At 41.0% G+C, this 26,158-nt stretch overlaps 1 protein-coding gene across 5 annotated transcripts in view; it reads right to left on the reverse strand.

Annotated features, from left to right (window-relative positions):
* The window catches only part of LUT1 (Cytochrome P450 superfamily protein), an 82,388-nt gene extending 70,322 nt beyond the window's left edge, over positions 1-12,066 (reverse strand). For 4 of the 5 annotated variants that reach the window (XR_015694375.1, XR_015694379.1, XM_087697208.1 and 1 more), the window contains exon 1: positions 11,404-12,066. Coding sequence is in view for 3 of the 5 variants with exons in the window: in XM_087697208.1 (XP_087553334.1) it covers positions 11,404-11,949 (546 nt within the window). In the remaining 2 variants the exon portion in view is untranslated. The remainder of the gene's footprint in view (positions 1-11,403) is intronic. The other variant, XM_087697182.1, reaches the window with a different exon arrangement.
* Between the last annotated feature and the right edge of the window lie 14,092 nt (positions 12,067-26,158).

Here is a 26,158-nt window from a genome sequence, read left to right on the forward strand (position 1 = left end):
AGACCCACATAGAAAGCAATGACAATTTTTTTTCACAGATCCGACCCTACTGACACTACTAGCCATGTGGAGACAGAGCCACACCACAAACACCTCCCATTCCACGCCGTGGATTCACATTGGATAGAGCCATTTCACTTTGTCGAGCATGATGACCTTGTCTACCAAGACCACATCTAAGGAGACCACACCACAGTCAAATCAAAGCCATTATCACAAGACACTAAAGACTCACTACCAAGCATATCAGTGGCGCAATTAGGGATCGCATCGTAGTTGAGATCATGTGCAGACCTTGAGATCAACTACGATCTACAGTTCAGACAATTTGTGCTTGCAGTGACAAACATGACAGTTTGTGTCTACAATCACATTTTATGTTGCAGACACATTGACATTTTATGCTACAGTGAGAATTACAAGAGATTGACAGTTTTATGCTACACTGATAGTTTATGATACACTGACAATTTATGCTATAGTGACAGCTTATGTTAGTGGTTTACTGCTCTAGTCAAACTGTAAACAATTTATGCTACAATGTATACTATAATCATGATGCAAGAAACTGACGATGAAGGAATCACAAAACCAACCATGGAAACAATCTTTCATACACCGCCAAAGAACCCAAGATATAAAACCTATGGGCATAAAACCCAAGATTGAAATGTCTCTCTAGGGTCAAGTAGATATGGGAAACATCCCACAAAATCAATGAAACACTATATGAGGATATGTTGACCATGCTCTGTGCTGAAATGCGTATCATGAGGAAGGAAATGGAAAGTGATATACAAGCGCAAGTTCAAGTTGAAATGATGGAGGAACTAAAAAAAGAGATGCAACAAACACTGAATGCACACATGGCAAAGAAAGACTCAATGATCTCTAACCTAAAAGAAGAACTAGATGAATGCAAAAAGAAATTGGACGCACAAAAAAAACCACAAATCACACCGGAGCTGAATAAGAAATAGATGTTTTAAAAAAGGATACGCACACCTATGCAAGTGTGGTGGAAGGCACCCAAAAGAAAATGGAGAATGTTGAGAATGCTGTCAAAGAAAGTGCAAAATGGATAGACGCGGCAAAAAAGAACAAAGGAATGCATGGCAACAAAGTGGAAGTTATGAATGCCACCTTTGAAGAAGAGGCGAAAAGATGGGCATGTGCACTTCTTATAAGACTAGTTGGACTAGATGAGAAAAGCTCCCCAATTGAAGATGCTACAACTCTTGCCACCAAAATTGGGGCTATAAATGTACCCATCATTAGGGCCTCTAGCAAGTCGGAAAAGACTACACAAAAACAAAAGTCCTCATCTTGAAGTTTAGAGACTTGGAAAAGAAGAGTGCCTTCCTCTCCAAGAGGATCGCTCTCAAAGGAGAAAAGATCTACCTAGATGAAAACCTTATCCCAACTCAGATAGCCCACAAGAGGGAGAACATGCCACGTGTTCTAGAGGCACGAAAAGTAGATAAATGGGCTGTCTACAAAGATGGAAGAGTCATCATCACAGAGAAAAGGATAGCATAATGGTGCACGGCCCATGAGACCTTGAAGTTCACACTATGGAATTGCAATGGCTTCCTTAGGACACTTTCAAAGGGATAGACATTGCTATGTATATTGAAACGCACCAATGTAAAGATAGTCGTCTACCTAATGTATATGGATATAGATGGGAAAGTACATATTGCCCTCAACCTAGGAGGCCTGCAAGGACGAGGGAATCAAGAGGTGTGGCAATTCTATTTAGAGAAGAGCTCCAAGATACAGTCCAAGTGGTACATAGAGATGCAGAGGCAAGATAAATGTGGATCAAGTTACATACAAATAAAACTCGAGACATATATATTGTCATATGCTACTTTCCCCCTGCATACTCTAAGTTTGCCCCTAAAGAGGCATCCCCGTATACACCACTATATGAGGACATAATGAGATTTACGAGCATTGGGGATATTTTACTAGCAAGAGACTTTAACGCATGCACAGGAAGCAACCAATCTGCTTTCTTTGACACTAGCAATGAGATATTTTCAGCGATATTGCATTCGATGAAGTGGGATTAGCCAGATCAGCCCAAGATAGACAGATAAAAGAATATGGAACGCACCTGCTGGCACTAGGAAGTGCACATGGTTTGGCCATCCTTAATGGGCTGCCACAGTGGCCAAGATCTAATCATTTCACATACTAGAATAACAAGAATGGGTCAAGTACGATGGACTACGTCATTGGATCACCCAACTTGCTACCTGACATAAAAAGCTTTGAAATCTTATACAAACCAATTGGATTAGCAAAAGACCATGTTATTCTAGCTTTCACAATGCAATATGGACATATACACGAGACACAGTCGCACATATCAAAATTACCACACTATGATTTTGTGGAAATGGCCTCACACTTATACACATTGCTATGCGAGATGCATTGAGGGAGCTAGACTCACAAGCCTCTCTAGATGGGTTTACAAGATAGCTGACTGAGATAATACATACTTCAGTAGCCTATGCTTTCCCCCACACCACACTGTCAAATAAGCCTCCACGAGGTAATGCCCCACGAAATGGCTGGTATGATGATGAGTGCAGAGAGACACAAGCACGTTTTCAGCAAGAGGTGGCACTTGGCATATGTACACACAAGCATGCTCGAACACTCTTCAGACGATTGGTACGCAAAAAGAAGTATGAATACTTGAGCAGACTAGAAACAAAAATGTATTCCATGTTCTTGGGATAGGAAAGTAAGGTAGCATGGAAAAGGATGCATGAGAGCTAGCCACCTATACAAATTACTAGACCGGATGATTGGCATGAATATGCTTACACACTTTATGATGTTCCTAGCCAAAAGCCTATGCCACTCCCCTCAACCTCAAGACCAGCAAATTGTAGATTTTTCACCAAAAAAAAAAGTGAGAAATGCCATATGGAAATTGAAAAATGGGAAAGCCCAAGATCATGATGGTTTAGTAGCAAAACACTTTACACATGCTTGTGATATCCTGGCACCAGAGCTAGCTCACATCTTTAATAGGGGAGTCTATGAGGGATTTCCAAACAATTGGTCAGACCATACTATTGTGCCGGTCTTTAAGAGTGGAGACCTTGCACTACTTAGTAACTATCTAACTATCATAATTGGACACATGCTGGCCAAAATATATGGCTCTATTGTGGAACAAGCATTGAGTGAATGGGCTGAGATGCATGGCCTAAGATCAAAAGGCTAGGCTGGCTTCAGGAGGGGATATACAACTCTAGACCATATCTTTACATTGAGGACAATCATCAAAGAAGACAAGGCATTTAAGAAAAAGATCTACTACTGTTTTGTGGACTTTCGCAAGGCCTTTGACACTGTGCCACATACTAGGCTCATGAGAAGAATGTAAGACATTGATGTGTCCGTAGATATACAGTGGAGTATCTATGCCTTGTATGAGACAGTGATAGGTAGAGTATGGACACCTGAGGGCATCTCAGCTATAGTCAATAGCAACATTGGGGTGAAACAAGGCTGCCCTCTTTCACCAACACGATTTGGGTTGTACATAGATGAAATTTCAGAATATGTGGACAAAACTGGTGGGGCCAGAGCCAGCGTAGTTAGAGTGTTGATTCCATTACTGCTTTATGCAAACAATATTGTACTTATATCTGACTCACCTGAGGGATTAAATAGACACTTGGATGCATTATCAACTTTTTGCAGAGATAGAGACCTTAAGGTGAACATTGGGAAAACTAAAGTTATGGTATTTAACATTTCAACTGCTTGGGTGATGAGAGCTAAGAACCACTTTACTTTCGATGAAGAGCCAATGGAGATGGTCAAGTAGTATATTTATTTGGGGGTCACATTGAAGGGACCATAGTTCTCTTGGAGAGAGACATTAGAGGCTTGTTTGGCAAAAGCATATGCAGCCTTAGGTGCATTGGAGAGGCAATATGCTACAATTTCATGAACCATGCACCAAACTTTGGCTTTTTGACATCCTAGTTACACCCACACTCCTATATGGGGCAGCTATTTAGGTTCAAGTCTCTTCCACATGAGGAGATAACCTTTGGGAGACCAAGATGGACCAAAGAAGGAATTCTCTGACAGGTGGGAGCATATGGAAAGACCACTGGCCATGATGATCTCACGTATGATACGAGCAAAGAGTTCGACCCCACATGAGATTATCAGAGCTGAGTTGGGAGCATCACCCATGGTGGTTGAGGCCTTGGTCCACGTAGTGACTTTCATATATAGACTAAGGGACCTTTCCCAAGATAGATACACATGGCTAGCCTTGGCCTCTTCTAGACAGCTAGCAACAAATGGTGACAAACATTGTTGGTATGCTCAAATGAGTACATGGATGAGTTTTCATGGGTTGCAAATTGACAGACTACCCCCCTTTGACTCTAGCCTGGATTGCCCTATACTTGACCTAAGCTGATTAGAGTAGACAAACTGAGGTTAGGTATGGGGAAGACTTGGAACCGTTGACCCCCTCCCCCCATGGCACGAGAATGGCACACTACCAGACCCACTTCCTTGTATTTGAGGATGGTTTCATCACCCAACCCAGTTACATGGATACACAGCTGCCTCATGGATTATGCACAGTTATTGGGCAAATCCACACCTCATCCCACCACCTGAGGATTGAGATAGGCAAATTTGAGGGCATAAAGATAGAGCGCATATGCCGACTATGCAACACAGAGCCAAAGACAGAGAAACACTACATCTACCGATTCACGGTATATTATGATATACGAGGCAAATACCACTATTCGTTTCAAGAGGGTTTGGGACCCTTGAGACAAATCGTACTATTTGAGAATCAAAGACGCTTAGGTTTCTTCCTCTTGGAGCTCTAGAGGCACAAAGCAACTATTCTACGGAGTAGGAGGCCCCCACAGCTCGGCTCACATAGGCAAAAAGCAGCCACTAACTTTTTCATAGACAAAGAGTGGCTCACATAGATAGAGAGCGGTCACTAACTTTTACACTATTACACGACCGAGTATGCCACATACCACTACTACTACCACGGCCTACAAGAGTACATCATCATTGGACCTCATCTTCTATGGGTGTCCCTTTGGATAGAGCAGTGGCACTCAACCAGTCTAGGTGCCCACGTCCACCTGAACAAAGGCCTAGACATCCACACCACAAACAAATCAGAGTCATCATTGAGCGCCACAGGAGACAGATACCGAGACACCTCAGCCATGCAGAGATACATTTCCTTAGAGGACAAACATCTCATTAATGGAGAGTTTCCTTTTTCTACTTTTACTTTTAGATCATCAACATGTTTTCTTTTAATAGGGCACTATTTCACTTTCCAACAGCCCCAAAAGCACAAGAATGGAAAATCACTTTCATATCTGGCTACACAGGATCTGAGAAGTTGGGCTGTCCAAAAACCCAGTCCTTTGATCTCTATCTCTCTCTCTCTCTCTCTCTCTATTGAGAATGTGTTTGTCATGACTTGGGCTGCATCTCGCATGACTATCAAGCTGCATCTGACATGTATGCTAGACTGGTGTGACTGTCACAAATGCTGGATTAGCTTGACTTGGAATGACTCTCATAACTATCAAGATGACTTTTGTCATGGCTAGCATGACTATCATTTAAAGCAATTGGGTATAAATGGCATGCACATACTCCCATGACTGCCGATTGGGCATAGATATCATCATTCATCTTGATGTGACTTTTGTGGTGACTCATCCTGACTGCCCTGTGACTGGTACGCACTCCAGATTGTTTCGAATGCAGACAGGTCAACAATGAACATACATAGGACATTCTAGGCAGTTGTATATGCATTGAATTGACATATGAATGCACTGAATACTATTGTGGCAGCAATGCAGCCATGTGTATTCTGTGACTGTAACCTGCTCTATAAACATTAATATAGGGAAAACAGTAACAGCAGGGAAACAATAAATACACAGAGTGAAACCTGCAGTGATTGGGTTAATCGGCGTGGTTACAATTGCAATGACATGGAATTAAGTAATGCAGTAAATGAACAGTGATTACAGCATTAAATAGTAAGCAAAACAACAATCATAATAAAATATCAGAGATGAAAAAATCAAACGGAGAATGCTACCACACCAATTACAATTGGGGGCAACATCAAACAATGCATCAGTTCAAACACTGACCAAAGACCCAAAGATTAAGTTCACTTATACATGAAAATGCAGAGATTGCGCTACCCCCCACAATTCAAGAGGCACAAACATTGCCCGAATTCATAAATGAAGCAATGTATGAGGAGATACACAGATTGGTACAAGTTGAAATGCACCTAATGCAGGAAGAGGTTACATGGGAGGTCACCAAAGGGTTGGAGAAAAAACAGGCTGGCATGTACACAATGCTAAAAAATGAAATGCATGTGGAAATATGGGCTGGCTCCAAACTAAGAGAAGACATGTAAAAAGATTTGGATCCACAAGTCGCAAAGAAAGACAAATCAATTAGGGAAATAAAGGCAAAACTAATTACTTGCAAGGAGAAACTTGAACATCTTGAAAAGCAAGACAAAGAACAAAAGGTATTCATCAAAGCTGAATACAAATGAAATCAAGGAGCTAAAGACACATTTTGAGAATGAAATTAAAGCCTTTCCTAAAGTGACAAAACAATAAAAGCAGAAGTAGAAGAGAAGCTCATCTGGATTAATTTAGTGGAAAAAACAAAAGAATGCACCAGTGAGCAAGATAGAATGGATGAGTGTACCTTTGGAGGAGGAATTCAAAAGAAGGGCTAGACCTTTACATGTGCAGATTTGAGCTGGGAAGAAAAAGGAGCCCCTCAGAACGATGCCAAGGCACATGGCATAAAAATGGGAGCACTTGAGATGCATAGAGAGTGGGTAAAGATGATACTAGAGCCTAGGGTTCCATGCTAAATTTTCAATCTTTGAAAAGAATGTTGCACTCTGTCACACTCATCCTTGTGTGTCTCTAAGGAGACAAGGTGGGCTTGTGGATTAAAGTCCATCAATGATCTAGCAAACCAATTCAGCATCCCCTCTGATGTCAAGAAGAGCACGAACTATGGTGGTTGTCCAATGGCTGCATGATCCTGGAGTCTCCATGGGCCTTGACTACCATCTGAATGAGAATGAACTAGAGGGTTGCCACTACTTTGCCTATACTAAGGAGTGCAATCCTGTTCCAACCTCCTTGTTGCCTTGTGTGATGCTTACCCCACACCCCACCAGCCCACCAGCTCTTTCATCTCTTCCTCCTTCAAGCTTCCACGCTTCCCTCCTCCCACTTATTCCTGCCATTTTCCTCCTTCCCTCTTCCCTCTTCCTACTTCCGCCTCTTCCATCTCCAACTTCTGTCTCTTATGTCTGCTTGCTCACCTGGGCCCTGCAGGCTACAACCTGACTTGTGCCCGTTCCTGGGTCTACTCAGCCACCTTGCTAGGTGCCTACCCATTCCAATTTCCGCCCAACTGTCAACACTTCAATGGCTTCTTCTTAACCAGCTTGTCATGCCAAAGGGAGAGGCAGACGCTCCGACGCACAATCATGGTGGGATGAAGCGAGCTCGGACTAGAAGCCAATCTCGTTCTCTGTCATGTGATAGCCCATCATGAACCTGGAAGTCAATTCCAATTTCAGGATTTGAAAACCTACCAGATTTCAGTCCATGCGTCAAGGAAGTTGCTCTCTGAAACTTGTACACTTGTATATCTATATAGATCATAGAAACATGAAATGGAGAATAGGAATGAGGAACAATGACAAAGACGGTGATGGGGACGCCAAACCTAGGGCACGGGGACATGAGAGTGGGAACGGCATTTAAAAAATTAAAATTCGTGAAAACAATTTAATATTTCACTCATAATCCATGTGGAGTGTTAAAACCAGGGAATATAATCCACAAGGACAAATCATTTTAAGTTTTAACTTTAAAGATATCATGCATCATTCTAAAACTAGTCAATTAAAAATTGAATTTCAACTTACAAGGCTCAAGAGTTAAGCTATTCAATTACAAAACGCATAATACATATGCCATAAAACAATGAACAATGAACTAAACTTCAAAGTCTAAGCAAAAAGAACATGCCCATGGCCCCATTGCCAAAAAACTTAAAAGACTAGGAAGTCTAATCTTTGAAAGAATATGCTCATTGTTCCAAAAAATACTATAAATATGAAGTCTAATCTCTAGATTGAAGCAAAATGCAGCATGCCAAAATAGCCCAAAGGGGAACTATAAGACTACAAGTATAAATATAATGTCAACATGGCACAACGGCCCAAGTGTCACAGTCATCAATGATCATAATATCATATACAATGTACATGTGTCATGAGAATCATGATAAGCAAACTAAATCAAAGATCATCGTCATGATCTGAGGCTGCTCTAGCTACTCCTAAAGTGCTAGCCTCATCATCATCTATACCATTACAAATGCTCATTTTCTTGGAGATGATGGTGATGCCTTTTCCTTGTTCAATTTTCCTTTTGTATGTTGCTTTATGCCATATGGCTAGTTACAGCCTCACAATTACTTGCTTTATGGCTGGTTACTATTTATAGTTTAGTCGTTTTAACATTTGTCCTTGACTCCTTTGACATTTGTCTTTAGTTTGGACTGGACTTTTCATGCCACATGTGACATAAATCATGACAATGGACAAATGCTCCTTTGTAATACATCGATCTTTAAAGTTTATCAAAATGGTTTGTCATTTGTCATTTACTCATCTCATGTTCATTATGTGACATGCTAATAAATACATTGGAAATTGATGTTTTTAAAGCTTTAAATGTGTTTTTGTATGTAATTCATTGTACTGAGGTCCAATGTGATGAGCTGAAAATTGTTTTATATGTAAAAATACAGCTTTAAAATGTGCCCACCCCCCCCCCTCCGCATCCTTGTTCCCTGGGTCTGGCTGTCCCTCATCTCCCTCACCACCCCCATCCCATGTTATTATAGCTTTAGCATAATTAGCTATACACATGTGAACTATAAATTAATTTTGGCATGGTGAGAGGTCCCAATCGTATGATATACAGTGGGGGATATTGACAAAAGTTGTGACAAGTTGTGCTAGACAAGTACTTGTGTAGGATGCCTAGTGTCAATTTTGGTTTGGAGCATCAAATGGACCTTGAAAATAGCTGGTGACATCATTTGTGCCAAACATTAAACATTTGATCCTAGACTAAGGCCAAATGAAAGTCAAAACAACTTTCAAGTTCAAAGGGCTTAGCACATTAAACGTGGATAGGCAAGGACAATAGGATTCTTAATTTCCAGCTAAGACTTATCTTATGGAAATAAGTCTAGAGGCTGAGGTTCACATTAGAAGGTGTGATCCCTTTCGTACATGGTACTAGTGCAACTATGTAGGTGACATTGGTAAAAGTTGCGAGAAGTTATACTAGACAAGTACTTGTGAGTGCCTCTGTCAAGTTTGGACTAGAGCATTGAATGGACCTTGAAAATGACTTGTGAATCGTGATATAATTTAAACTAGCCAAAAATTAAATATTTAATGCTAGACTAAGGGCAAATGAGAGTCAAAATAACTTTCAAGTTAAAAGAGCTTACCACATTAATGGGCAAAGACAATAGGATTTTAGATTCCAACTAATAATTAGCTGCTGGAAAGTAAGTCTAGAGGCTAAGTTTCACATTAGAAGGTATGTCACTTGGTAGCCAAGAAAAAAACTTGCCAATGCAAACTAGAGGAAGCTTGTGTGAGGCTCGCCGAGGTTGTGGAGGTCCATTTTGGGGCTGTAGATTGCAGCAAGTGAAGCTAATTCTAGCTTGGACAAGATTGCAAACATCAAAGAAGCTGCTAGAGATAGACCACAGCCATCACGAGACCCCTAGACAACAAGCAACAGCAATTTGCTGCCCTCCAATAGCATGTGACAGCATTTCAAGGTCCTGGAGCTGTAGGTGAGCTTTTTGGGCTGTTGGGCACAAGGTAGAAGCAAAATTAGAGTTTTAATGAAGAGATAAAACAACCCAATTTCTTTCTCTTCAACATATTCTCTCTCTTTCATGTGTCCTTAGCCATTCTCAGCCATTTCCAAGAGATTGAAGGTGGACAGCAATGCATTTGCTATCAAAAACCCTAATTTGCAGCAAAAATTAGGATTTTTCAGCCATCTCAGGAAGTGTGCCCATTAATGGAAAAACCTAGTGATCAAAGTAGCGGCTGTAATAGAAAAATTGCCGCTGATCTGAAAGGAATTAGTCATCAAAATTTGATTTGGCCTACATGCAAGTGTTCTTGATTCAATTTGTGCCCAAATTGTAGCCAAAACAAGGGGCAAATTGATTCCTAATGCTACTGGCCATTTATGATGGCTCAATGTCTTGGAAGTTTGTAGAGAGATTAGCCTATATCTTTGTACTTCAAATTGGAGTAACACAATTTAAAGAAATACCACAAGGGATGCCAATTTTTGGGACAAATCAGGTGTCTGCTACCCAAGATTTAATTGGTAAAGTACAAACTTTAGATTTGAATTTTATGCTTGCTGCAAATTGTGTTAAATCGTGTTATCTACCACCCTATCCAAGAAGGAAGGTTGGTTTCACTTAACACTAAACACATTCTGGGCTGTAGCAAAAGAGAGAAAAGAGGAATGAGATGTCAAATAAGTGGGTGGCATTGGGTAAGCAAGTGGTTTGCTAGTACTAGAAGTGGCACAAAGGTGCTTGGCATGGTGACTCTGGGCAGTTAAAACATTGAAGCTACCAGCTTGTGCAGCAGCCCAGAAATTGTCTGGTTGAGGACACTGCTTGCACAGATTAGCTTTTCAGGTCGCCAGTTGATGAATCTGGATCTCAAAATTGCTTGAGAATATGAGATGAAAGTCTCATTGATCTTCTTGCATATTGAAGCAACTTGTCCCATGCAACAAGAATGGCATTGACCAGATGCAGGAGAATTGAGGATCGGAAAGACCACAAGGCATCCTGCGAACAGCACAATCTGTCAGGCTTGCAGCATGGGAGAAGTAAAGGACAAGAGGTATTTCATCTGTTGAAACCCGCATACTAAGAAATGGTATCTTTTGCTGCAGCGAGTATAGCAACAGTGAGCAAATAAGGAAAAGACCAAAATACTTAAGTCACATCTTCCAGCTGCATTGAAGAGTTAACAACAAGGGGAATTATTTGTAACCTCTAATACTACAAGAGAAAAGATGTGGAATTCTTTGAAATCAGAAGCAAATAATAGTGTGTTATGCAAGCTAATAGGATAGCTCAGATCACAGATAATCTTCAAAAGTCTCAATCCAATCACGAACTGCATCTGCAAAGTGTATCCCTCCAATGTAGGCAATGATGTTTCATTACCGTCCAAAGAGGCCCTTCAGCAATCGCAAAGCCCGAGCCAAAGAGGAACTCTGAGACTTCAGAGACCAAGCCCTTGGCATATTTCCCGTAATTCTTGAGCACATGCTTAGCAGCGGCAGGGTCACCAATGACGACGAAGTTGCGGGGACCGGCGGCCAGGCGGTAGACAGGTCCCGTTTCCAGCATCCATTTGAACAGGGGCAGGAAAAGGGCTCCACCCAGAAGGTCCTTCACATCATCCATCTTGGCAGTGGCGACGGGCACACCGGAGGCGTCCGGTCCCGTGAAAAGGCGGCCGGTGAGGGATGTGAGCCAATCCGGGCTGACCCATGACTTGCCGGCGCCGGATTTGTCCATGACTGGAGGGGAATTGGAAGAACGCCCATTGTCGCTGCCACTGCTGCAACAGAGAGTTCTGGAGCAATGTCGCCTAGCGCCACTGAGCTGCAGAGTACTGAGGCTCTGCTTCAGGCGTGGGTGGTGCTGGAATGAGTGGAAGGCCGGCGCACAGGCCCATACAGACCTCGAATCCATGCAGGCTGCCATCGCCGTGTAACAGCTGGCGAGCGCCTCAAAATGCTACGCCGCCATCTCGGTTCCGCCGCTATCGAGTGAGAGTGCGTGTGAGGATGGGAGGTGCGTTTACGATGCTTCTTCTCTTGGAGTATGGAACATTGGGTGCACAAAAAGACAAGAAGATGCTATAATTCATTTTTATTGTTTTTCTATTTTTATTTCTATGTTTTTATATTTATTTTTAATATATATAAATTTATTTTATTTTTCTTCCTTTTTTATTTAGTTTTTATACAAACATTATTGCTTTTTACTTTTTAAAAATCTAGGCTCCAAAGTGATTATATGATATTCCATGGAGTCAAAAGCACATTTCATACGGCAAGAGGATTCCAGGAAAGTTGATATAAGAATAGTAATCAAAACTTCAAAAGCTCTAGCAATTTAAAATAATATAATATTAAATATATAAAAATAAAATATATGGGGATGTGATACTCACTTATATATAGTGATTTCTATTCACATTAAGCCTATCATGGTATACCTGCATATTATCCTCACACATTAAGCCTACAATATTACATAAATTTAACAACCCATAAACTATATTCAAAATAAAATCTCTCTCTCTCTCTCTCTCTCTCTCTCTCTCTCTCTCTCTCTCTCTCTCTCTCTCTCTCATAAATATTAATTATATATATACATAATTATATATAATATGTTAACTAAAATATAATTATATATTTTATTAATAATTATAGATGTGTTAATAACTAATTACTAATATCTAATCAATTATATTATTTTATCATTATACATATTAATTATTATACACATAATCAAGTATATTAAAGTATAATAATTATAATAAATATAGTATCACTATCATTAATATAAATAATATATGAAAGATAATTATGTATAATAATTATTATTTTAAATTAAAAATGTTATTTAATATTATATATTATAACTATCTATTAATGTATATATGCAATGCATTATACTTATATACATTAACCTACTTCTTAATTATTATATGCATATACATTATACATCTTTTCTTAACAAATAATTAATGTATTAATAGTTTATAAAGAAGAGAACTGAGGACTAAGATAAGGGAAGAGAGAGGACTAGAGAGAGAGAGAGAGAGAGAGAGAGAGAGAGAGAGAGAGCAGTCATGGAAGTTGTGAGAAAAGTGAAGAGACTTAATTCATTCATTTTTTGGATGTTTTAGTTGAGTCCCTTTACATCTTTTATACCTTGTCCATGTGATCGGTATTTTACCGCTAGCTCTCTTCCTTACATTCCATCCCCACTCATATAATTTTGTCCTCGAAAATAAAGGATAAGACTTATTACATGGTGTTTCCAGAGTGGTGAATGAGGGCAGTAGGGTACTACGCTATTTAGACAAGTTAAAGACTCCCTATTCTCGAGTGAATGTACATGAAGGCACTCTGTCTCATGAAGCTCCAATGAGATGCTCACATCATGTAAGGATGGTTGAACTCAACTCTTGTGACAACACCAAGTAGCATTCAATGCAAGCATTTTTCTTTTCAAGTCAACCTTATTTAACAAAAGTTTTTTAGCCATCTCCACACAAGCTCGAAGATCCTTATAATGAATAAAAAGGCAAAGTAGTATAAAAGCAACAAGTTCCTTGGTCTCCCAAGCACATTTTGATTCCCCACATCACGCTTAGGGCACATTAAGGGCAAGACATACCTAGGGAGGTGCCATCTGGGATTTTGATAAAACCCTCGGAGTTTGCTAACTAGGCTTGCTTGAGTCTACCCTGAAGTGGAAGTTTTGGCGGCTCCCACGAGGATCGACTTGAGTTTTTTTTGTTAAATCTATTACTAGCGGCTACTTAATATTAGCGGATTCTAAAGTGATGCGAATCAAGCTTTCTAGTTTCTAATGGTCCATCAAGTGTGATTTTTATTCCTTCTTAGGAAAGCTCTCGGCTTACCAAGACCACCTAGCCATAGGTCCGGATTCGTCAGAGATCCATTCTCCCACTTCACTTGAGAGAGTAGTTTTAGTTATTTAATAGCCTACCACTTTAGGTTCAACATATAAAAATAGATTCTTTGAATTATCTCCTGATACAAATTCGTTACATGCCCTTAATTCACGACACAAAAATAGAGTAAAACAATTTCTTCTTAATAGTTCCTTTCAGAAAAATGACATTTTACAAATATTTTCTTGTTCGAAGGTATTAATATCTTCAAGTTCCGTTCCCCAACTAGCATTGGAACTTCGAGACATATTTTGGAAATCGAAGGACGGTTGGTAGTTCGTAAGAGCCTAAGGAGTTTATGACCAGAGCCCCCTGGTATCCTCACCTCCTCCTACCGACTAGAGCTCCTTACGACAAGACCTTTCACATCATGATTGGTCTAAACTCACTAACATAAATAAAAAAAGAAAAACTTCTTTCACATCATGATTGGTCTAAACTCACTAACATAAATAAAAAAAGAAAAACCCCTTGGTGTAGGTTTTATTCATGCTGGCCTTGGGGAAGTCTAGTGCCATTAAGAACACTGCCTCAGTCAGCATTTTGTGTTCACCGGAATATTGCCTCAGTCGGCGATCTTTACTCACTATACTCAGTCATCCATCTTTTAGCCTGATGATTTTAGGAAAGATCAATACCTAGCTTACAATCACAAACATCAACAAGTTTATTTCCAAGACAAATCTTTTCTTTCCAAAAATAATAACTTTGAGGCAAATTAGTATAAGTGGAAAAATAACTTCGAGACAAATCAACATAAGTGGAAAAATAACTTCAAGACAAATCAACATAATTGGCAAGATAATTTCGAGACAATTCAGCATAAGTAGCAATACCTTCTAATAGTCTTCTTGGACTTCCTCTTCCTTGGGGATTAGTTTGGACTGAATTTAAGTAAGAATTTCATACTTGAGGATAACTCCCTTGGAGTTTCATAGGTCTTTGCCCGCAATAAAAGAAAATCTTAGTTAGTTTAATTACAAACAGTATCATTTGGCAATTGCATCTCAACATCTCTTATATATCGAGGATTAGCGTCTGTTATTACCCATCAGAGATTTCATTTGATTAACACAAAAATCAGAAATATTAAATCTTTTAGGGACACGGTGTCGTACTGCTGCGTATCCAAGGTGTGGAATCCACCAAAAAGTTTGTGTGTGTGACATTTATTACTTTGTGCATACTTAGTCGTTGTGTTTGCATTTTGTTTTGTGTGGCCTGGAGATTGAACATCATTGTTTAGTAGATGATTTGATGTTCACCCAAAAGCACACCTACAGACCCAATGGAGGTGGGCAGCATAATGATGAACAGGAGACATCACATCAACATGATTCATTTCAAATGAAAGCCATTGTGACAATAAGGTTTGTAAAAGATGCCAAGGAGCATATGGATGTCCAAGGCTCCAAGTGTGTACCTCCACGTTGTGCTTTGCTCTGCCTGAACATTTTGCCTTCAATTGGTTCATGTTCAATTTCACAGAAGAAACAAGTGCTGTTTGGGAGTGAATCTGGTATTTGTTACAAACAATTTAGAAGGAGAATGGGCTCTAGATCTCCAATGAGTATGGTTTTCCCGAGCTTCTGAAGCTGTTTGCAATGACATAGATTGAACAAGCTGATGTTTTCTTGGGTGCAGAGGTGATTGAAAGGCTAATTAATGATTGTAAATGTCTAGAAGCTCTTTCCTTTGCTTGTACCTTCAGACATTTTGAGTGATGTCATCCTATAGACCTGCTTAAGGCACATCTAAATGAAGCTAGGGAGGCAACAATTGCTATCATAAACAGGGGTGAGAAGGGTGCACAGAATGAAGCAAGAAAGATGGAACTGGCAGCTGCAAAAAGAGGTTTATAATATGAAGTTCACTAAAATACTCGTAGTTGAAAGGATCATATGCAAAGTTTGCAAGATGAGCAGCGATCTGCTGTTTAGAATCTTCCTTGGTAGTCTTTTGGAACTCTGTGACCAACTCTTGGAGCTGGATGGTGTTGGTGTGGCTAGTGGTGGCCTGAGGGAATTCATTCCTTGTATTGCCAGAACATGTGTTGCTGTCGAAGTGGATGGCTTTTATTTTTGTTGAATCATCTAACTATATATGTAACGGAGGAAAAGGAAAAAGCAACGGATAGAGAAAAAGCTGGGGGAGGGAGGGAGGCAGTGACGACGACTGGCTGGGAAAAAGCTCCTGCAATTACATGCTGGAGTGCTTTACCTGTCATTGGAAGCAGCTCTCCAGCTCTTAGTCCTATATCTACAAGGTACCAATGACCATTCATATCACGGACCTGCAGTCCAAGACAGTCCGATGCAATTAGTGTTAGAAGTCCCTTTTCACACTCTTGAGAAAGTCCTTCTGGGCCTGGAGAACTCTTAACACCATTATGAAACTGGGTCGCCACCAAGACTGATGATGAGGCATCATCCTCAGGCAATGGACATTCATCCAAAAGAGAATAAAAAGCATCTCTTCGTAAACACAATTGCCGAGAAATGGCTCCCAATGCAATCCGCGAAGCTTTCTCCAGACACCGAAAAACATTAGACATGCAAGGAGGTGGATGCTCTACATCTTTCCCCATCACATCTTCTCCCACCGAAGTCCGTCTCTGTTACCCTCGATAGAGTCTAGGAACATCTTGGATTGTGACAGATTGGCCTTACTGATCAAGTTATTGGATGAGGGAACTAGCACATTACCCCCCTGGGTTTTGTATGAATCCTATACATTAATGGGGCATTATTTTGGTCTGCACCAAAACGGTTCCCTAAACCTCTTGAATACACCTCTGAGGATCCTTCGTACTTGTCTTTTATTGCTGCTGCAGCTATTCTGAGGGTTGAGACATACATAATTGTTGTCCCAGATTGGGTTCAGAATTCTCAGAAGCTATGTGATGCAGTGGATAAAATTCAACTAGCCCATTCAAACCAAAACAAGGGGGGGTAAAAAATTGTCACACATGAGAAGGCAACGACTATTAATGCTCCAGCGGGGCTGATGACTCTGTTGTCATGCATTGAAGCCATGTAGGGCTACACTGATCAGCATTCTCACTTCTATTCAATCTCTCCGGACGAATCGGAATCCTACAAGCTCTGCAAATCTAGAAGCTGCCTCATTATACCAGAATGACATTGCCTCCTACAACAGGAAAGTCAGATAGTGTGTTCGCAGGTCATTGGAGTCATAACAAGTCTGTAACCTGTAAATCTATTACAGAGATCAAAAGCTTGCCTTAAGCTTTGGCTGTTGATCTGTTTCATGCAATATAAGGTTCAATTGTACATGTTAATCTGGGAACTTTAGAGAGTGGAGAACGTGTTGTGGAGGTTGCCACTGCAAGCTAATCTGGCTGTCTAGTTGTGCTAGTTGGCAAAGGACAACATATTCTTGATTCCTTACCATCACTCACAAGTCCCGATCTTATCGAGGGAAAGTTGCAAAGGCTAGAACAATGATGGAAGATGAAGAGTTAATGGATTTGCTATTTTCCTTCCTGGATTCGGAGAGGTTGCTCTGATTTCTTCTTCTTGAACCTTGTATTTGTTATTGGTAGAAATAAAATTGTTACTTGGCATCATTTTCTAATCTTGCTTATTCGCTTGATCGATCTTCTATCTTGAAATTTGTCAAGGTCCTCTGTGGCCGCGACTTTGTTTTCGAAAACCCTTCGACATCTTTGGTGAACCCGACGTGAAAGCATCGCATTTTTAAAAAAAATTTAGGATGGGAGATACTTTAGCATCAATTTCAGCCCCTTCTACGATTCCTGCTTTGTCCTCTACTTCGACTCCATCATCGACTTCTGCTTCAAGTACTTCTACGGATGATTTAAAGCAGATTTTGCAGAATATGTCTATGTATATGCAACTTCAAAATCAGCAGACATAGTTGTATATGCAGCAGCAGCAGCAGTTACATCAACAACAGTTGTCTCAGCAAAGGCAACTATATTCGAAGTAAGAGAATGCAATCAGCGCAACTAAGGCGATTGAAGCAGTTGAAAATGAAAAGAAGCTATTTGATGGCCATAATGTATCGGCTTATTTGAAGACGTATGAGATTAAGATGGGATTTTTTGGAGTACCGACAGGACTTATGAGTAAATATTTTCTTCGCCTTGTCACACCCGCCTTGAGGGTAAAAGTGACTGATCTTTTCCTTCAAAATTCGCATTGGCAAGATTTTAAGAAGGCCCTGAAAGAGGAGTACTTTCTTGAGGAATTTGGGACGGCTACACGGCGGTCATTCCGAGAATGGGTCTACATGCCAAACAAAGGTCTAGCTACTTCAGAATTGATACGAGAATTTGAAGAGAGGTATAGTCAGCTTGATGCCATTGAACAAAGAGCATTGGATATTGAGAAAGTTGAGCTTTTCTTGCAAGCTGTAGATCCTGCTCTTCAGGAAGAATTAGGAGAGCTTCTTGAGGATCGCACGAAGCCTATGGGTCTTAAAACAGATTGGCAAGATGCCAAGGATGCGGTCTCGACTTTGACCAAGAGGCGGATATGGAAGACCCGCCTACAGAATGGATCTATGACACCGACGCCGTCTTCTGCTCCTATGTCAGCTTCCACCCCTGTCATTTCTTCTCTTCCTCAGCCAGTTACTTGGCCTATGCCAGTGCCTACTATTTCTAATCCTCCTGTTCCAAGACCGATGCCGGCTCTTTCTGCTCCAAAATCATCCGTTCCTTTGGTTTCTTCCTCTCTTGATGACATAATCAAAGGCATAACGGATTTGACATTGGAGTCAATTAAAGCAGAATTGGTGGAAAAATTAAAAGAGCAGTTTGCTTCGATCGCGCCTACTATTTCTTCTAGTACTCCTAGTGCACTTAGGAGAGATCGAAGATGTATTTGGTGTGATAGTACGGACCATCAGCATTGCAGGGATTGTGAATCTTTTCAAGATGCAAGGAGGGAAAAATTGGTATTTTGGGGACAAGATGGCAAGATCTAGTTGACTGAAACAGGAGCTCCGCTTGCTACCAATTTTGGGAAAGGCGGAATGAAGAAATTAGTAGATGACATGGCTGCGCGTACTTCTTATGTGGTAGCTAGAGGAGATGCCTCTGCATATGGAGTCCATATTGAGAAAGGATCAGAGAGTTAGTCAGGATTATGGACCTATGCTATAGAGACTGCAAACAAGAGGAAAATCCAGCAGACTGTTTTGACTAGTGCAGGTTTTAGCATCAGATCTGAGACAGGTTGGGATTCGCCTGCTGACAGGTACACTATTTATGCCTACTTGGCTAAGTCTTAGGGAGCAGATGTACTTGTTGAGGAGAAGCGTAAGAGAGATGAAGAGAATCCAAATGCAGCTAAAAAGACTAGAGGGGGTGAGTCTGTTACTCCACCTACTGCAGGGCCGTCTTTGAGACCAGGGCCAGAATGACAAATGGAGGATGCTCAAAAGAAAGAAAAGAGGCAGAAACCTAGATAGAGAAAGCAGCCAAGATTTAGATTAATGTCCGATATTGAGACATCTACAGACATGAATAAAATCTTTAATGATAAGATACTTGGCAGTGAGGTGACTTTTACTATTTCTGAGGTTTTGGGCATCTCAAAAAGAGAGTTTCAAGATCAGTTCCAAGAAGTCCTGAAGAGGAAAAGACATACATTGCCTACTACTGATACACAGGGAGTTTTGATTGGGGAGTTGGATGAGGATGAGGATGAGGTTATGGTCGAGAATGCTTCTATTTTACCAGACAGAGAAGCGAGTTCAACCTATGCATTATGTTGAAACTGATGAGCCTATCTTGGTATCGCGCAGTCATTTTTCGCGGAGTCATTAGGCTAGGGCAACTACAGAAACAATGGTAAATATTGGAGAGAAACAGGTGCCTTATGTTGCTTTGGTGGATCATGGTTCAGAGATTAATCTCATAGTTCGTGGAGTTTATGAAAGTAATAGATGGCCTATGGATGCAAAGCATGGGTGGCGTATGAGAGTCGCCAACAACACTGCAGGTGATTTGTATGCTGCCTGTCCCAGTGTCAGGATTTCTATTGGAGATGTAGAGGAGGATTTCCATTTCTTTGTGCAGGATTCATGCTCTTACCCCATAATCCTAGGATAGCCATTCATCACAGAGATGCGCATGGAGATGAAAGTAATGGATGATGGATCTGCTTATGCACGGATTCACAGTAAAGATGGTATGAGAGCAGTCCAGTTTATGACCGTGTCTGTAAATCATGCTAGAAATAGGGATACTCTTCGAGATGCGCCTTTGCCCACTGTGAGGGATTCGGGTTTTCATTAGGTACTGCTGTTCCGCGAGACGACCGTGGTACAAAGCAGAGGAGATTGGAGTTCTCACCTCCTGGCAGCAGTGTTTTCTCCTCCAATTTTGTTGGAATTTTAGCAAACAATTCGATGAGTTATTAGAAGATTTCTAAGTTGCCTAGAGCTGCCAGGTAGTACATATGCAGGAAGGAGAAAGATTTGAAAAATGCAGGTATTTTAAAGGATGATGAGCATATAGATGGGATGTATGATAGTATGGTTTGTGCAAATACGATGACAGAGATGGAAAATATGCTGAAAGCTGATATGTAGAGTTGTCTCAGTAATGTATCAGTGCAGTCCCTGGACATGTTTCATGAAATTTCAGATTTTGTGTCACAGATAGAGTCAGGGGCTGAGGTGACTCAGCAAAAAGTGTTGAGAGTTGAAGAAATTCAACAAACAGATTTTTCGACTGATTATGATCAGCCTACAAAGACACGGAGGGCTGAAAACTTTCAGCCCCCAACAGAGTTTACTACTGAAATATTTCAGCATCTAGAGTTTAGGGCTGTTCCTATGCAATCCATAGAGCAGAGGGCTGAGGATATTCAGCCCCACCAGAGGGCAGAATTGCTGATTTACAGTAAGATTTTAGTAATGCAGAGGATCATAATGAAGCCAGGGTTGACACGAAATACAAGACTGTGGATAAGAAGGTGAAGCTGGCAGCTGGACCGCTTCCACCTGAAAGTGATCAGCAAATAGAGAGGGTTGCCAAGCAGCCAATTTTGAGGAACCCAGAGCATATAGGCTATAAATTTCCAGCAGAGACTCTTGCTGAATTAAAAATTGGAAATGGTGATTTCTTGCTACCCTCAGAGAAGCAGTGCTTTCAGGATATGCTTGAGCAACATGGAAGGGGGTTTGCTTTCTTCTCGCATGAGATTGGATGTGTGAATCCAGATATTGTTGCCCCTATGGTGATCTTTACTATTCCTCATTTTCCATGGAACCTCCGACCTATTCTAGTGCCTAGGGCACACCTGCCAAAGCTAGTTGACTTGTTGAATGAGAAAATCAGGATGGGAATCCTAGAGTCGTCATCTGCACCATACTTAAATAGGTGGTTTATGGTTCCAAAGAAGAGTGGTACTCTCCGATTTATATAGGACATGCAGCCAGTAAACAAAGTTACTATCAAGAATGTTGGTATAGGTCCAGTTGTGGATGAGTTTGCAGAAGCATTTGCTGGACGTGCCATCTAATCTTTAGGTGACTTGTATTCGGGATATGATCAGTTTCAGCTGGCCTTGGAAAGCAGGGACATAACCACTATGAGAAATCCTATTGGGCTTGTCAAGATACGTACCTTGCCTCAAGGTGCCACTAATTCTATTGGGCATATGATGAATGCCATGCATAAGGTCCTTCGTGAGTACATACCTCAGCTTACCATGCCTTTCTTGGATGATGTGCCCATTAAGGGGTGTGCAGAAGAAGAGAAGAATGAGAGTCTAAATGAGCAGGGATGCAGATACTTTGTGGCTGATCATATTGCAGCTTGTGAAAAGATTTTGGCCAGGTTAGAAGAAGTGAACTTGACATTATTAGGGCAGAAATCTGTTTTTGGAGTAAATGAGGTCGTCATTGTTGGACATATGTGTGGGTATTATGGCAGGAAACCTTCATCTACGAAGGTGGATGCTATAGGAAAGATTACGGAGTATTGTTCTACCACTTCAGAGGTACGAAGATTCATTGGAGCCTGTGTGTTTTACATGATTTGGATACCCCATTTTGCACACATAGCAGATTGTTTATATCAGCTACTTCGAAAGGGGCAAAAATTTTATTGGGATGAGAGCCATACTAGAGCCATGTGGAAATTGAAGAAGTTATTGTAGATTGCTTCTACTCTCAGGAAAGCGGATTATAATTGCGGAAGGCCTATTGTATTGACAATAGACACTAGTCCAATTGGCATAGATTGGGCTGTGGGTCAAGATGATGCAGATGGAAATAGGTACCCTATTCGATTTGGGGCGAAAGTCCTAAACGAGAGACAGAGGAGGTATCCGCAAATCAAGAGGGAATTACTAGGGATTGTTACAACTCTTAAATGCGACAAGGAGTATTTTATTGGAGCCCCAGTTGTGGTAGAGACAGATTGCTTGCCATTGATAGGTATGATTACGAGTTGCTCTACTCCGGATATAGCTATGCTGAGATGGATCGCATACATCAAGTCATTAAATCCAGAATTTAAACACATAGCAGGGAAGGATAATCCAGTGGCGGATATGCTGTCTAGAGCCAGATATGATGATGAGGAGACACTACTTGCAGAAGAGGATGATGCAAAAATTTCAGCCGCTATGGTTGATCATGTTTGCCATGTCTATGATATTGTGGCTTTCATAGAAGAACTCTATGTTGGAGATTGGTTGCAAATTGGCAAGTACCTTAGTACACTAAGCAAAAGAGATGAATGGATGGATGAAGAGTTCAAGAAGATCAGAAGAAAAGCCTATGGTTATTTTCTCAAGGACAGTTTTCTTTGGAAGCACCCGAAGAAAAGAGGTGGATTACCCTTGCAGGTTGTCTGCAATAAAGAGACTCAGTTATAGGTGATGAGAGAGTTTCATGAGAGTCCTTGGGCTGGTCATAGAGGAGTGTGGGCTACTTATGAGAAAATCAAGGAAAAATATTGGTGGAAAGGCATGTACAGAGATGTTTCTCGCTTTGTAGAGACTTGCAGAGACTGTTAGATGTATTCCGTAGTGCATCATCGAGACGAGCTTCACCCAACCTATCCGCTATGCATTCATTATAAGTGGGTAGTTGACTTGGTTACTATGCCAATGGGTCTATGGCAGATGAGATATATTGTTTCGGCTAGAGAGGATCTTACCAATCATGTTGAGGGCAGACCTTTGAGAACGAAGACCACTATTGCAGTGTGTAAGTTCTTATTGGAAGAAATTTTATGTAGGTATGGCTATGTGGGTAAGATCACTGCAGATCGCGGTGAATTAGATACAGATGAAGCTAGGGATTTTTTCTCTCAACTAGGAATCAAGTTAGCTCTAACCACAGCATACAATCTAGAGGGAAATGGAAAGAGTGAAAGAGGGCATCCGCCGTCGATAGTGAAAGCATTAGCCAAAGCATGCAGAGGACAGATTGGAGAATGGCCGAGACTTCTACCATTTGCTTTGTGGGCTAATCGTACGACCCAAAGTGTTACCACAGGATATATGCCCGCAGAGTTGATGTATGGTCAGAAACCAGTTATGCTGACTGAGACTTGTGCTTTGACTTGGTCAGTTTTACCTTGGCAGGAGGATTTGACGAGAGAAGAGCTCTTAGCTCTTCGGATCTAGCAGTTGGAGAGAAGACCAAAGGATATTCAACTAGCTATTGACAGGTTGAAGGTTGCTAGACTTAAAAATAAGGACAGGTTTGACAGCAGGCATCGCTTGCAGCCTAGAGCAATAGAAGAGGGAGACTGGGTATTAGTCTCTGATAACAGCCTTGAAAATCAGCATACTGCACTTCGGAAGATGGTGAAAAGATGGTTTGGGCCGTACATAGTCAGACATGTCTTTGACAATGCAACATATGAGCTGACAGAATTGGATGGGACAATGCTTAGAGTGCCCATTGTAGGAAAAAGAATCAAGATTTTCAAGAAAAGAGATTATGAGGATTATGCATTCGAAGAATTTGCAAGAGAAGAGCAATGAGAAGAAACTCCAGTAGAAGAGACAGATGGTATGACAGATAACCTTGCTGATATACTAGAAATAGTCAATAAAGAGATTGATCTATTCGTGGATCTTGACGACAATGATCATGGGTAGTTGGCCCATCCGGAGGATGCGCAGGATCAGAGGGGGTGGATGTCGTACTGTTGCATATCCGAGGTGTGGAATCCACCAAAAAGTTTGTGTATGTGACATTTGTTACTTTGTGCATACTTAGTCATTGTGTTTGCATTTTGTTTTGCATGGGCTGGAGATTGAACATCACTATTTAGTAGATGATTTGATGTTCACCCAAAAGCACATCTACAGACCCCATGGAGGTGGGCAGCATAATGATGAATAGGAGACATCACATCAACATGATTCATTTCAAATGAAAGCCATTGTGACAATAAGGTTTGTAAAAGATGCCAAGGAGCATATGGATGTCCAAGGCTCCAGGTGTGTACCTCCATGTTGTACTTTGCTCTGCCTGAATGTTTTGCCTTCAATTGGTTCATGTTCAATTTCACAGAAGAAACAAGTGCTGTTTGGGAGTGAATCTGGTATTTGTTACAAACAATTTAGAAGGAGAATGGGCTCTAGATTTGCAATGAGTATGGTTTTCCCGAGCTTCTGAAGCTGTTTGCAATGACATAGATTGAACAAGCTGATGTTTTCTTGGGTGCAGAGGTGATTGAAAGGCTAATTAATGATTGTAAATGTCTAGAAGCTCTTTCCTTTGCTTGTACCTTCAGACATTTTGAGTGCTGTCATCCTATAGACCTGCTTAAGGCACATCTAAATGAAGCTAGGGAGGCAACAACTGCTATCATAAACAGGGGTGAGAAGGGTGCACAGAATGAAGCAAGAAAGATGGAACTGGCAGCTGCAAAAAGAGGTTTATAATATGAAGTTCACTAAAATACTCGTAGTTGAAAGGATCATATGCAAAGTTTGCAAGATGAGCAGCGATCTGTTGTTTAGAATCTTCCTTGGCAGTCTTTTGGAACTCTGTGACCAACTCTTGGAGCTGGATGGCATTGGTGTGGCTAGTGGTGGCCTGAGGGAATTCATCCCTTGTATTGCCAGAACATGTGTTGCTGTAGAAGTGGATGGCTTTTATTTTTGTTGAATCATCTAACTATATATGTAATGTAGGAAAAGGAAAAGCAACGGATAGAGAAAAAGCTGGGGGAGGGAGGGAGGCAGTGACGACGACTAGCTGGGAAAAAGCTCCTGCAATTACATGCTGGAGTGCTTTACCTGTCATTGGAAGCAGCTCTCCAACTCTTAGTCCTATATCTGCAAGGTACCAATGACCATTCATATCACAGACCTGCAGTCCAGGACAGTCCGATGCAATTAGTGTTAGAAGTCCCTTTTCACACTCTTGAGAAAGTCCTTTTGGGCCTGGAGAACTCTTAACACCATTATGAAACTGGGTCACCACCAAGACTGATGAGAGGCATCATCCTCAGGCAATGGACAATCATCCAAAAGAGAATAAAAAGCATCGCTTCGTAAATGCAATTGCCGAGAAATGGCTCCCAATGCAATCCGTGAAGCTTTCTCCAGACACCGAAAAACATCAGACATGCAAGGAGGTGGATGCTCTACATCTTTCCTCATCACATCTTCTCCCACTGAAGTCCATCTCCGTTACCCTCGATAGAGTCTAGGAACATCTTGGATTGTGACAGATTGACCTTACTGATCAAGTTACTAGATGAGGGAACTAGCACATTACCCCCCTGGGTTTTGTATGAATCCTATACAGTACTGGGGCATTATTTTGGTCTGTACCAAACGGTTCCCTAAACCTCTTGAATACACCTCTGAGGATCCTTCGTACTTGTCTTTTATTGCTGCTGCAGCTATTCTGAGGGTTGAGACATACATAATTGTTGTCCTAGATTGGGTTTAGAATTCTTAGAAGCTATGTGATGCTATGGATAAAATTCAACTAGCCCATTCAAACCAAAACAAGGGGGGGTAAAAAATTGTCACACATGAGAAGGCAACGACTATGAATGCTCCAGCGGACGGCTGACGACTCTGTTGTCATGCATTGAAGCCGTGTAGGGCTACACTGATCAGCATTCTCACTTCTATTCAATCTCTCCGGATGGATCCGAATCCTACAAGCCTTGCAAATCCAGAAGCTGCCTCATTATACCAGAATGACATTGCCTCCTAC

This window comes from Lygodium microphyllum, chromosome 2 (genome assembly GCF_053477565.2).
Source record: "Lygodium microphyllum isolate KBCC chromosome 2, Lygodium_microphyllum_v1.1.10, whole genome shotgun sequence".
Lineage (NCBI taxonomy): Eukaryota > Viridiplantae > Streptophyta > Polypodiopsida > Schizaeales > Lygodiaceae > Lygodium > Lygodium microphyllum.